General features: G+C 47.7%; 1 protein-coding gene across 2 annotated transcripts in view; it reads right to left on the reverse strand.

The window, feature by feature from the left end:
• Positions 1–13,579, reverse strand: part of emc2 (ER membrane protein complex subunit 2) — a 119,210-nt gene that overhangs the window by 66,928 nt on the left and 38,703 nt on the right. For both annotated transcript variants that reach the window (XM_038810362.1, XM_038810361.1), the window contains exons 4-5: positions 8,115–8,200; positions 7,717–7,774 (exon numbers count right to left, since the gene is read on the reverse strand). In XM_038810362.1, coding sequence (XP_038666290.1) covers positions 7,717–7,774; positions 8,115–8,200 — 144 coding nt within the window. The remainder of the gene's footprint in view (positions 1–7,716; positions 7,775–8,114; positions 8,201–13,579) is intronic.

The raw sequence follows: 13,579 nt of genomic DNA on the forward strand, positions 1-13,579 counted from the left end.
GCCAGGAGAACAGATTGAGAGGGCTACCGTTTAGGCTGGTTGAGGAAAATTTCCGGTATTTGGGAATCCAGGTGGCACGAGACTGGGGCAGGCTGCATAAGTTAAATTTGGCCAGGGTGGTGGAGCAAATGAAGGGAGAGTTTCGGAGATGGGATGCACTCCCGCTGTCGCTGGCAGGGAGGGTGCAGACTGTAAAGATGACAATCCTCCCTCGATTTTTGTTTATTTTTCAGTGCCTCCCGATCTTTATCCCACAGTCCTTCTTCAAAAGAGTTAACGGGCTGATCATGAGCTTTGTCTGGGCGGGAAAGTCTCCGCGGGTAAAGAAGGCGATGTTGGAGAGGAACCGCAGCGAGGAAGGGCTGGCTTTGCCGAGTCTGGTCAATTATTACTGGGCGGCCAACATCGCTATGATAAGGAAGTGGATGGTGGGTACGGGGGTCTATTTGGGAGCGGGTGGAGGCGGCTTCGTGCAGGGGCTCCAGTTTGGAAGCCCTGGTCACGGCTCCTCTACCGCTGCCGCCGGCCAAGTACACCACCAGCCCGGTAGTGGTGGCGACCCTGCGGATATGGGGCCAGTGGAGGAGGCATGTGGGGGAGATGGGGGCGTCTGTCTGGGCGCCAATCTGCGACAACCATCGGTTTGCCCCCGGCAGTATGGATGGGGGGTTCCGAGTATGGCGGCGAGCAGGGGCGGGAAGGGTGGGTGATATGTTCCTGGAAGGGAGCTTCGCGAGTTTGAGGAGCTTGGAGGAGAAATTTGGGGTGGTAAGGGGAAATGATTTTAGATACCTACAGTTGCGGGACTTTGTTCGTAGACAGGTCCCATCTTTCCCGCGCCTCCCGCCAATGGGGATCCTAGACAGAATAGTCTCTGGGAGGGATGAAGGGGAGGGTAGAGTCTCGGGTATTTATACGGTGCTCATGAGGGAGGAAGGGTCCCAGACAGAGGAACTGAAACTTAAATGGGAGGAGGAGCTAGGCGGGGAAATGGAGGATGGGCTGTGGGCAGAGGCCCCGAGTAGGGTAAACTCGACCGCGACATGTGCTAGGCTCGGGCTGATCCAATTTAAGGTCGTTCACCGGGCCCATATGACGGTGGCTCGGATGAGCAAATTCTTCGGGGTAGAGGACAAATGCGCTAGGTGCGCGGGAGGACCAGCGAACCATGTTCACATGTTTTGGGCATGCCCTGAGCTGAGGGGGTACTGGGAGGGATTTGCGGGGGTCATGTCCCAGGTGCTAAAAACAAGGGTGGTGATGAGCCCAGGGGTGGCAATTTTTGGGGTTTCGGAAGACCCGGGCGTCCAGGGGGAGAAAGAGGCCGATGTGCTGGCCTTTGCTTCCCTGATAGCCCGGCGACGAATATTATTGGCGTGGAGGGACTCAAAGCCCCCGAAGACGGAGTGGTGGCTTGCGGACATGTCGAGTTTCCTGGGGATGGAAAAAATCAAGTTCGCCTTGAGGGGTTCTGTGCAGGGGTTCACCCGGAGGTGGCAACCATTTATTGACTTCTTTGCGGGAGAGTGAGCGTCAGCAGGGGGGGGGGGGGGGGGGGGGGGGGGGTTTAGAGTAGAGTAGGAGGGAAAATATGGCGGGTAGTACCGGTGGGAGGGGAGCGGGCTTGTGCAATATGTTACGGTGGAAGTATTGAAAGTACGTGGATGTTTGCACATTTTTGCCTTTTTTGCTTCCTTTCTGATGATGTCTGTAACTGTTTATAAAGCCAAAAACTACCTCAATAAAATTGTTTATTAAAAAAAAAAAGAAATCTGCCTCAAACTTAGACATTTTGTACACCATTGCCAAGGTCAATTTATATATCTATAGGGGCTAACGATGGAAGATTGGTTAGCTAACAGGAAGCAGAGAGTAGGCACAAATGGGTCTTTTTCAATGTGATGTGACGAGAAGTGTGCCACAGGGATCAGTACTGGGACCTCAACTTCTAACAATTTATATAAATGACTTGGATGGAGAGATAGTTCCCAAATTTCCCGGTGACTCAAAGATGGATAGGAAAGTAAGTTGTGAAGAGGACAAAAGACGGCTAAAAAGGACATAAATGGGTCTGGAAAACAGAATAAAATCTAGGAAAATGTAAATCTTTTGGCAGGAAGAACAGAGAAGAAGCTGATTATGTGAATGGTGAGAGATTGCAGAGCTCGGAGATGCAGAGGGATCTGGGTGGCTTAGTGCATGAATCACAAAAGGTTATTACGTAAGTCGAGCAAGTACTGAGGAAAGCAGAAATAATGTTATTGTTTATTGCAAAGGGAATTGAATACAAAAGTAGAGAGGCTGTGCTTCAGTTGTCCAGGACACTAGTGAGTGAGATCACATTTGGAATATAGTGTAGACTTTGGGCTGGATTCTCCGTTTTGGAGATTACCGGTGTGGAAACAGTGGTCATTTACGCCAGGACAATTGGAGTAAAACGGCCACTGATTCCCCGTTTTGCTGGGGACTAGCAGAGAGGCAGTATAGAGCTCGCAGATCTAGCTGCCGATAAAGCCCTGAGCACTTCCGGTTCCGTGGCCACACATGCGCACGATGGCGGCCTGCAGCGGCCGCGCCGTGCTCCATGGCGGACTCAGCCCATGGACACGGACCTCAAAAGTAGTGCCCCTTTCAGACACTTGCGCGTTCTGGACCGCCCGCCCACAGTGCCTCCAGCCCAGTATGAAGACCCCCCCCTGCCCGCGGATCGGCCCTCCTCCGACTGTGGTGGCCCCGGATTGAGTCGTCATCCGCCACGCGAGGCTCCCAGACGGTGTGAGCAGATGTCACCCATGCCGTCGGGAATTTGGCCGGTCATGGACGGAGCATCGCGGGGCGGGCCTCAGGACGTGGATAATCGGCACTGCGGCTTTTCAGGGGACGGAGAAGACAAAAACCAGCACCGCTCCAGATATTGGCATTAAAACAGATACTCCACCGCATCGTGAATGCGATTTCGCCGTCGGGGATCGGAGAATCCAGCCCCTTATATTTAAGGAAAGATATTAGTTGGTTGGAAACAGTTCAGAGAAGGTTTACTAGACTAATACCAGGAACGGGCGGGTTGTCTTATGAGGCAAGTTTGGACAAATGAGGCTTGTACCCACAGGAGTTTAATAATTTTTTTATTGTCACAAGTAGGCTTACATTAACACTGCAATGAAGTTACTGTGAAAAGCCCCTAGTCGCCACATTCCGGCACCTGTTCGGGTACACAGAGGGAGAATTCAGAATGTCCAAATTACCTAACAAGCACGTCTTTTGGGACTTGTGGGAGGAAACTGGAGCACCCGGAGCAAACCCACACAGACACGGAGAGAACGTGCAGTCTCCGCACAGACAGTGACCCAAGCCGGGAATCGAACCTGGGACCCTGGCGCTGTGAAGCAACAGTGCTAACCACTGTCTACCGTGAGTAAGAGGCAACTTGATTGAAACATATACCATTCTGAGGGGTATTGAGAGGGTGGATGTGAAGAGGATGTTTCTTCTTGTGGGTAAGGCTTATGGCTCCCTCTGAGCTGCACAAACAGGCTCACACAAGCAATGTTCCCTCGAAGATAGATGCATGCATTGCCGATACGTGGAGTGTTACTATTCGTATCTAAGCCGGACGTTTCTGTTCCGCTATTGCTAATGTGGTGAGTAGATTTAGCCTTTTGTCGGGATTATAAAATTGACGTTACGAAGTCTGAGACTTCGCCACTGGGAAGGCTTAAGAGGGAGACCTAACCCTTTGTCAATTTCCCAATTATGTGGTCCCCTTCAGGGTTTACTTCCTTGGGTGCTGTGGTTACCCCTTCCTTTAAACATTTCTATGTGGCAAACGTTTTTCCACCCTCGCCGCTCTTGCTCATGTCTACGCAGCACCATCTTGAACTTGGCCATTCAGTCTCTCCAGCCTGTCCCGCTACACGTGATGGTGTGCATCATATTACCATGTTTTCATGGCTTTATCCTTTTCTTCCCCCATTCTCTAGCTTATCTGTTCATTGTGAAGGAACGGTGATATATTTCCAAGTCAGGGTGGTGAGTGACTTGGAGTGGAACCTCCAGGTGGTGGTGTTCCCATGTGTCTGTTGTCCTTATAGATGGTAGTAATTTTTAATTAATAATCTTTATCGTCACAAGTAGGCTGACATTAACACTGCAATGAAGTTACTGTGAAAAGCCCCTAGTCGCCACATTCCGGCGCCTGTTCGGGTACACAGAGGGAGAATTCAGAATGTCCATTTCACCTAACAGCACGGCTTTCGGGACTTGTGGGAGGAAACCGGAGCACCCGGAGGAAACCCACGCAGATACGGGGAGAACATGCAGACTCCACACAGTGACCCAAGCCGGGAATCGAACCTGGGACCCTGGTGCTGTGAAGCAACAGTGCTTACACTGTGCTACCGAGCTGCCCCTCATGGGTGATGGGTTTGGATGGTGCTGCCTAAGGAGCCTTGGTGAGTTGCGACAGTGCATCCTGCAGATGATACACACGGCTGCGATTGTTGGTCACCGCTGGAGGGAGTGTATGTTTGTGGAAGGAGCCAATCAAGCGGGGCTGCTTTTTCCTGGATGGCGTTGAGCTTCTTGAGTGTTGTTGAAGCTGCACTCACCCAGGCAAGTGGAGAGTATTCCATCACACTCCTAACTTGTGCCTTGTAGATTGTGGACAGACTTTGGGGAGTCAGGAGGTGAGTTACTTGCTGCAGGAGCCCGGACCTCTGACCAGCTCTTGTAGCCACAATATTTATACAGTTAGTAGAGTTCAGTTTCTGGTCAATGGTAACTCCCAGGATGTTGATAGTAGGGGTTTCAGTGATGGTAATGCCATTGAATGTCAAGGGGCAATCTTTTGTGTGTACGGGACATACTCCACATTGCCGGATAGATGCCAGTGTTGTAGCTGTACTGGAACAACTTGGCTAGGGGCACAGCAAGTTCTGGAGCACAAGTCTTCAGTACTATTGCCGGGATATTATCAGGGCCCATAGCCTTTGCAATGTCCAGTGCATTCAGCTGTTTCTTGATATCGAAGAAAGTGGTGTGAATCGAATTGGCTAAAGACTGACATCTGTGATGCAGGGGACCTCCAAATGAGACAGAGATGGATCATCCACTCAGCACTTCTAGCTGAAGATTTTCTTGCGAATTCTTCAGCCATGTCTTTTGCACATATGTGCTGGGCTCCCCCACCATTGAGGAAGGGGATATCAGTTCTGATGAATACTCACTGACCTGAAACGTTGGGAATGATTTTGCTGCAGCGAGAATGGCAACGCAAAACCTTGCGGCAATTGGTGAACGGGATTCTCGCTTGCGGGATTGCATATCCTGATTTTATGTTACATCCTGATGCTGTAACAAGGTTCCCACTCACAAAGGAAGAGAACCTCACTGTAAAAAAACGGGGTGTGGTGGTGGTTGGCTGCAGGGGAGAGAGCCCCTGATACCTTCATGGTGGGTGGGAAGTGTTGGAGGAAGTATTAACTCTCTGCTGATAGGGGGGACCCTTTAACGCTGGTGCCCTGATCTCAGTGCAGTCAGTCCTGCCGGCTCCATCAGCCCCACCCCACCAGACTGATGCACAACCCACACCCCCAGGTTTCTATTTCTCAGAGAGGCTCAAGATCTGGTGTAAAATACTCGGCAGTGCTTCTGGAGACGCACACCGGCTTTCAGACACAGCCTGACACTCTGAAAAATGATGGTAAAATTCTGTCCCTTAACTCTCTCCAGACCACAGTATTTCCAACACTGTCTCTTTTCATAACTTGTTCCATGTCTTGTGCAAAAATATTATTTATCGCACTAATCATAAGCTATCAAAACAGAGTCTGTTTCTGATGATGGCATTCTCTTCTTATATACTGGTACAAAGAAAGACAATTTAAAAGTTGCAACTAGCTACTTTAAAAAAAAAATTCAACACTGCAAAGTTCTCAATGAAAGAAATACTGTTACCCCAGCTAAAGATACTGGCTTCATTGTCAGCCTGTGTAAAATGGCTCAGTTGCTGTTTTTAAAACTGCATTTAAAAAAAGAACATTTTGCACGAACTGAGTGTATCTAACAGGCCCACTGATCTCCGGTGAGATTAAAACATGTTGAATCCCAAAAAGTAGACACACAACTAAATGCGTTAACACATTTACTGACACAGAGTTAACTATTGGACCTTTTATTAAAAGGGCTTTTTTTTTTGGCAAACGACTTGCCAAAACATAATCAAGGGATTGCAGGCTGCAAATGGCTTTTATTAGTGGCATTTTCCTCGTTTCCTGAAGCACAGGATTATTTTCCCCCCTCAAATCTGTCTATTTACCTTGTAGCAGCTGCCAACGTGGAAAGTTAATATTCCGAGGCAGCACCCTGCACTGGCAAACTGACTCATCAGAAGAAACCATTACAAATTTCTCACTATGCCAAAGTAAACAAGGCAAAAGGCCTCTGTTTAAAATCGGGCAGTATATTATTCTCCTATTACGGCTTCATGGCCCTGTGGAAATGATTACCAGCAGGTACCTAACGTCTGAAGAATTTCCAACACTCAATAATTTATTAAACAAATCTGAAGTTAACTGCGTACGAAGGAATCCACAAAAACAAGAGTCTGTGATTTCACAGATTAAATTGACAAGATTGAATAAGGGGGCATTTTGCCTGCTGCACTCACAAGGTAGCTGACACACCATTAGATGTTGCCCACCTGCAGATCAGAAAGAATACCAGGAGGTAATCTGTCTTCCTATAATTCCTGGCCCATAACACACATTTCATGCCACTTTTGAAGTGCTGTGTTTTATTTGGCAGTTGGTTTGATCTCTTAATCTCTTCGCATCTATTTAATCAGCCTACACTCCGCAAACCCGACAGGTAAGCAAGCTAATCCGAGAATGCAAAGTTCAATCTCTTTTTGCCCCTCACCAATCACTTGGGCTCAAACGATGACTTAAAAAAATGAAACACTCGCTTGCAAGCAACATCAATGTCCTACTTTTTCTTACCCAAATTAGTCGCAGAGAGCAGAACCGTAGTCACTTGAGAATGATAATTGAACAGCCTCCGCATCGTGCAAGCACTATTTGAATCAGCAACCCTGGATTATTGCAATCACTTGGGACTGGAAACGGAGAAACAATCCCTTATTCATGCTACATTCACTATCCTTATATTTTTCCAGCAGTTTTGACCCGACCACAATGTGAACATGAGACCAGAAGTCCTAACGTCCAAGGTGCTGCGGTTAGGAATAGATTTTACACCATTTGTGAAGGAAGAAAGAAACAACATATTTAATTTTTTGGGGAGTAGTTGTATTGTGAGCCAGTTTCCATTAAAGCCCCAAAATTAATCTCCCAAATCAATCTTGCCTGTGTGCTTAGCCCAGAGGGTGGGGAACTTCCACTGTAGCTGTCTCAAATAATGGTACTGACTGCTCTTGTGGGTGTCTCAGACTCTGGGCAGAAGCATCATTAATAATCACACTTCAGACACTAACTGACCAAGAAAAAAAACAAGAACGTTAATGAAGGCCACGTTAAACTTCAAATAATCTGAACTATTTCAGCATTGCAGTAACAAACATCTCACCAGTTTAAATACAATATGAATCAGTTAATACCAAAAGTGTTTTCTAGTCTCCATTAACCAGCAGCTGACACTGGCCATTAAACATGTTGAGACTCATTCCCCCAAAATGCACTGAAAAGCATTTTTACTTACTGTGTTTGTCGCATCTTCCTGCAAAATTGCATCATACATCTTGTTGGCATCTTCATACCTTGTGGAAGAACAAAGCACGCAATAGCTGTCTTGTTATATGATCAAGTGCTTAAATGCAGCAAACGTTCTCAGTTACTTAATGACAGGCTCCGATCACAAGTCAATACACGAACCTGCACGAGATGACAAATGTGCAACACCTTTCCTTTGCCAATTACCTTCTTCAAAGGGTTGAAAAACAATTATGGACCCACTAAATAGCAATCTTGGTGGTGGGAAAAAAGATTTCACACCAAGATGAGCAAAAACATTCAAAAAATGAAGTGCGAATCTTCCAGATGTTTGTCAAATTTCTGACTCTTACCCAACAGTAGCAAAATGAAGAAGTTTTTCAGTACCTTTCCAGGGATTCGAATCGCATACCAGTCAATCGCTTCACACGGTGGCTACCTGGAAATTGTTTGCGGAGTTCGTGAAGACACAGCTGTGAACAGAGTAACCCATAAAAATTAAGTTTTGCAGATGCCATATTCATGCTGCTGATGGTCTACTCGGAAGGACCTTCAATTATCTGCATGACCAGTGACAAATGACCCCATCTGTTCTCAGTAAACCAGGCACAAACTAACATAGCAACAGGTCATTCAGCCATTCCACGAATGAGATCATCGCTGATCTGCGACCTAACTCCGTATACCTTTGGTTAACAAAAAACCTATCACCCTCAGAGAGAATTCACAAGTTTCCATTTTTGGAAGAGAGTTCCAAACTTCCACCATCCTCCGTGTGTACGTGTTTTCACGAACTTAGTTCCTGAAAAGTCTCACTGGAATTTAAAAAATTTTCCCCCTAGTCCTGGACTCCCCAAGCAGCAGAAATAGTTTCTCACGATCTAGTTCGGGGGTTTTCAAACTCAGGGTCGCGACCCGCGGGTGGGTTGCAGGCAGGGTTCGGGAGGGTCGCAGGAGAGGCTGCAGCCAGCTTTTAAGAATGCTGGCCACAACAGACTTTTGACATTGCCAGCCATGTCGTGCATGCGTGCCGTATCAAACAGTGCGCAGGCCCTGAGCCCAGCAGGGTGAACCCCCTCCTCCTGATGTCAGCACGCTGTCCAGAGCCAGTTCTTTTAAGTATACAATGGAGTCCTCCCACCAGAACCGGCGGCAGAGCACAGGTAAGGCTCCCCATGCACTGACGCCACATGTTCTGGGCGCGAGAGAGATTCCTCCATTTTGCAGCTGCCTTCGGTGCTGATGTGAGCTCCAGAGCCTATGGCGAACAACCCATTAAGAAGCTGAAAACAGAGCAGCACAGTGGCACAGTGGTTAACATTGCTGCCTCACGGCGCCAAGGTCCCAGATTCGATCCCGGCTCTGGGTCACTGTCCGTGTGGAGCTTGTACATTCACCCCGTGTTTGTGTGGGTTTCACCTCTACAACCCAAAGATGTGCAGGATAGGTGAATTGGTCACACTAAATTGCCCCTTAACTGAAAAAAAAAAATGAAATGGTTACTCTAAATTTATTTTTAAAAAGCTGAAAACAGGAACAAAGCAGAATAACGGTGATTACTTGATGTTGGGTTCATTAACTGTTGCCCTGCAAATCAAGATGTGTGTTATATGCAGGGATGCACTGGCAAATGAAAGTTTAAAACCTTCAAAACTTGAAAGGTATTTGAAGACTAAACATGGTGAGTTCGAGGACAACCCTCTTCATTTTTTTCCAACCGATGCAATGAGATCTCAAATCACCAGCTGATGGTCGCAAAGGTCAGCCGGCGTGGGTCGCAAAGGTCAGCCGGCGTGGGTCGCAAAGGTCAGCCGGCGTGGGTCGCAAAGGTCAGCCGGCGTGGGTCGCAAAGGTCAGCCGGCGTGGGTCGCAAAGGTCAGCCGGCGTGGGTCGCAAAGGTCAGCCGGCGTGGGTCGCAAAGGTCAGCCGGCGTGGGTCGCAAAGGTCAGCCGGCGTGGGTCGCAAAGGTCAGCCGGCGTGGGTCGCAAAGGTCAGCCGGCGTGGGTCGCAAAGGTCAGCCGGCGTGGGTCGCAAAGGTCAGCCGGCGTGGGTCGCAATGGTCAGCCGGCGTGGGTCGCAAAGGTCAGCCGGCGTGGGTCGCAAAGGTCAGCCGGCGTGGGTCGCAAAGGTCAGCCGGCGTGGGTAGAGGAGGTACAAAATTTTTCAATAAAAATTATTTTTTAAAAAAAGATGGTGGGGTCCGAACATTCAGCAAGGAATACATCTTCACCCACTCCAGCAGTCTGATGCCATATTACGCCCTAATGCCATATTACGCCCTAATAAGCATTGATTGGCATAAGTCGGGATTTCTGCCCCTCACTCGGGAGTGCTACGAACAATCAGATTGGCTGAGAGCTTTCCAGCCCCTCAACCAATAAACGCTTCAGTGGCCAGAAGAGGCACTGCAAGAGAGCTGTATGGCACCAAGTCCCAGGAATTGGAAGACAGGTAAGACCATAAGAAATAGGAACCGGATAGCCATTCAGACCTTTCAGCCTGTTCCTCCATTTAATAAGATCGTGGCTGATCTAGCACTCATTAAGTCCACTTTCCCTCCTCCTCTCTGTAACCCTAAATTCTCCAACTGATTAAAAACTAGCGATCTCAGAGTTGAAAACGTTCAAGGACTCGTCCTCCACAGCTTCCTGGGGTGAAGTATTCCAAAGAGTAATCATACTTTGAGTGAAGAAATTCATCTGTACTGCCTCCAATAATAATATCTTTCCTTCAACAAGGGGACCAAAGCTGTACTCAGTATTCTAAATAAGGTCTCACTGGAACCGTGTACAGCTGCATCAACACCTTTATTTCTATACTCCAGCCCCCTTTCAAATAAAGCCAGCCAGGTAAGTGGCGGCAGTCCCAAGGTGGGGAGGGTAGGGAACCCCTAAGGGGGGGGGGGGGGGGGGGGGGGGGGGGATCAAATACTGGTCATAGAACCCGTACATATACTGTACGCACATATTTACCATGACTGTCGATGCATTTGATCGGACGGATTTCAACTCCAGTTTATTCTGCCCAACCAATCTATCAACTGAGCTTTGCACCAGAAAAACAAAATTCCAAAGGTATAGATTGTGGAGGACTTTTATTTCACAAATAAAGCTAACAATAAATGAACAAAATAAAAAACATTTAAAAAAAAACAAAGCAGAGCATGTGAAATTCTATTGTGCACGGTTGGAGGACTCCGGTGCTGACAGTTAAACACACTGCATAAAAGTGCAGCCTTGCCAAAGTCATCCAGACTCGAAACGTTAGCTCCATTCTCTCTACACAGATGGTGCCAGACCTGCTGGGAGTGTCCAACCTTTTCTGTTTTTGTAGCATTTATTATACTTCTGGATGAAGGTGCATAATTTTACCGTTTTGCTTCTTTACACTACACTGATAGAACATAACACTAGCTAAAAACGTTAGGGTAAAATGTTGCACATCAAATCAGCAGAGTGAAATCTGGCTGAGAAAGTATCTAGCTGAAAATATGGCAGCAATTTCACTCTCCCCACTTCCCCTCCCATTAACCTTATTTAAGCTGCAAGATTTTCCTGCACCTGCAAGTTTTCTTGGGAGGTTCAACCATGCTCGTAGCAACTCGCCAATGGCACATCAAAATAGAAACATTAGACAGGCTGCATTGTTTTTGTGAAATGAACATACAAGTATCAGTACTTGACCTTCTGATGGTGGCGCAGTGGTTAGCCCTGCTGCCTCACGGCGGCGAGGACCCAGATTCGATCCCGGCCCCGGGTCAAAGTCCGTGTGGAGTCTGCACATTCTCCCCGTGTCTGCGTGCATCTCACCCCCACAACCCAAAAAGATGTGCAGGCTAGGTGGATTGCGCTAAATTGCCCCTTAATTTAAAAAAAAGAATTGGGTACTTCAAATTTATTTATAAAAATACTTGACCTTCTGGCCATGGCAGAGCTAATGAAATTGTTACTGAAACAAAACGCACTGATTTCAGTTTTAGTCAAGCCACGAGTTTGCTTTGGTGAAAGATCATTGAGCTGAAACATTAATTCTGTTTCTCTCTCCACAGGCGCTGCCAGACCTGCAAAACATTTCCAGCATTTCAGTTTTTATTTCAGATCTTCAGCATTCGCAATATACTGCTTTTGCACTAGTGCTGATGACAGATTATCGTCCACTTATGTCCATCTTTGACCCGTACTCTGGGATTCCCTGAATGGCAGCCAGCAAGCTTTTGAGGTGGGCCAAACTCCTCGTAAGATATCAAACACAGTCAGAGCAGCTAACGCAGATGCATTGTCTAGGCTGCACCTGCCCTCGAGTGGAGAGCAATTCAGTAGGGGTTAAAGATTCTCTCCACCCTATGGACGAACCCTCTTCACCTACGGTCGCAGTATCCCCAAGATGAGGAACAATCCTGTACCAGCAGTAAGGAGTCAGCCGGTCAGACTCTCTTATTACGTGTGCATCAAGTTTGTGCAAAAATTGGAGCTGTTTGCTATCGGAGAAGTTTCAAAGTAAAGGGGGAGGGGATGTTAAGTATTCTATGTTATGTTGGGGCAGTGTCCCTTTAGGAAGTGAGTCACGTGAGCACTGGCGACGTCAGTCAAACGCACAGGCTTTAGACGCGGTCTTGTATTTAAGCCTGTGAGAGTGCACAGCATAAATAATAAAAACCTACCTGTTGAGTTACAGCGATCCACGAGTTATTTGTTCTTTGTTCCGTCTGCGGCCCAGTAATTGGCCCAGTACAGAACCATACCTGCCTGACCCACTGGCGCCCTTATGACTCGCTGGATGCGGAGGGCACCCAGCAGTTGCAGCAAAGTCTCTGGTTCGCTCAGCCCTCCGGGCTTCTTCAGTCCAGAAATGAAGGAAGTTCACAACCCCTCTGAACCGCGTGTGTCAGTCACAAGCTTGACGCAGCTGTGTACAGCTAATTGGGAACACCACACAGATCCCCCACTGTCCGCCCCACCCCGCCGGAAAGAATCAGAGGTGAAAAAGTTCAGGGCCATTGTAACCTTAAGAGCCACTGGCATATGGTGGCTACTGAAACAGTTTCAGGTGATTGCTGAGCCAATCACCGGGTATATGGAAGTCAGTGTGTCTGTGGAGGGGCAGAGCCACCACGGGCACTGGACCGCGGACCTGCCCTGGTAGTGAAAGTGCTGCTTGCAGCCTCTTCGGTGGACCCTTCTGCCTTGTAGCTCCTGCTGTCATGTGAGAGTACCTTTAAGAAATGGGTGTTTATTACTGCAGTGATGTCAGAGAGTGGGTGGAGCTGGGCTGTCTGCCAGCTTTTTACTTTCGCTTTAGGCTTTTTGCTGCAGGGTGGGTTTGGTTTCATTTTAGTTTTGGAGAAGCTGCAATCACAGCAGGATGTGTATGAATCTCTGCAGGCTTATGAATGACCATTTGCTGATTTCAACGTGGTAACTGTTCTCAGCAGTGAAGTTAAACCCGAGGTCCTTCTGTTAAAGATTTTGTTTTTAAGTCTTATGGATGTGAAAATGAAAGCTTAAAGGATTACTTAGTGTTGCATTCTTTGGGGGTTGCATTTGAATTGATGGTTGCTAAGATGTTCACTGTATGTTTTAAAAAGGTTAACTTGAGTTCATAGAATAAACATTGTTTTGCTTTAAAAAAATACTTTTCCATTTCTGCTGTACCACACCTGTAGAGTGGGCCGTGTGCTTCCCATACCACAATCTATTAAAGGTTGTGGGTCAGGTGAACTCCATGATACACTTTGGGGTTCTCTAAACCCTGGCCCATAACACTGCTGACCCTGGTACCCCTCTGGCTGCGCCTATCTTTCTACAGGTCGGTCTTTGGGAGACCGACTGCAGACACCAGCCCCCCTCTCCCTT

This window comes from Scyliorhinus canicula, chromosome 10, assembly GCF_902713615.1.
Source record: "Scyliorhinus canicula chromosome 10, sScyCan1.1, whole genome shotgun sequence".
In the NCBI taxonomy this organism is placed as follows: domain Eukaryota; kingdom Metazoa; phylum Chordata; class Chondrichthyes; order Carcharhiniformes; family Scyliorhinidae; genus Scyliorhinus; species Scyliorhinus canicula.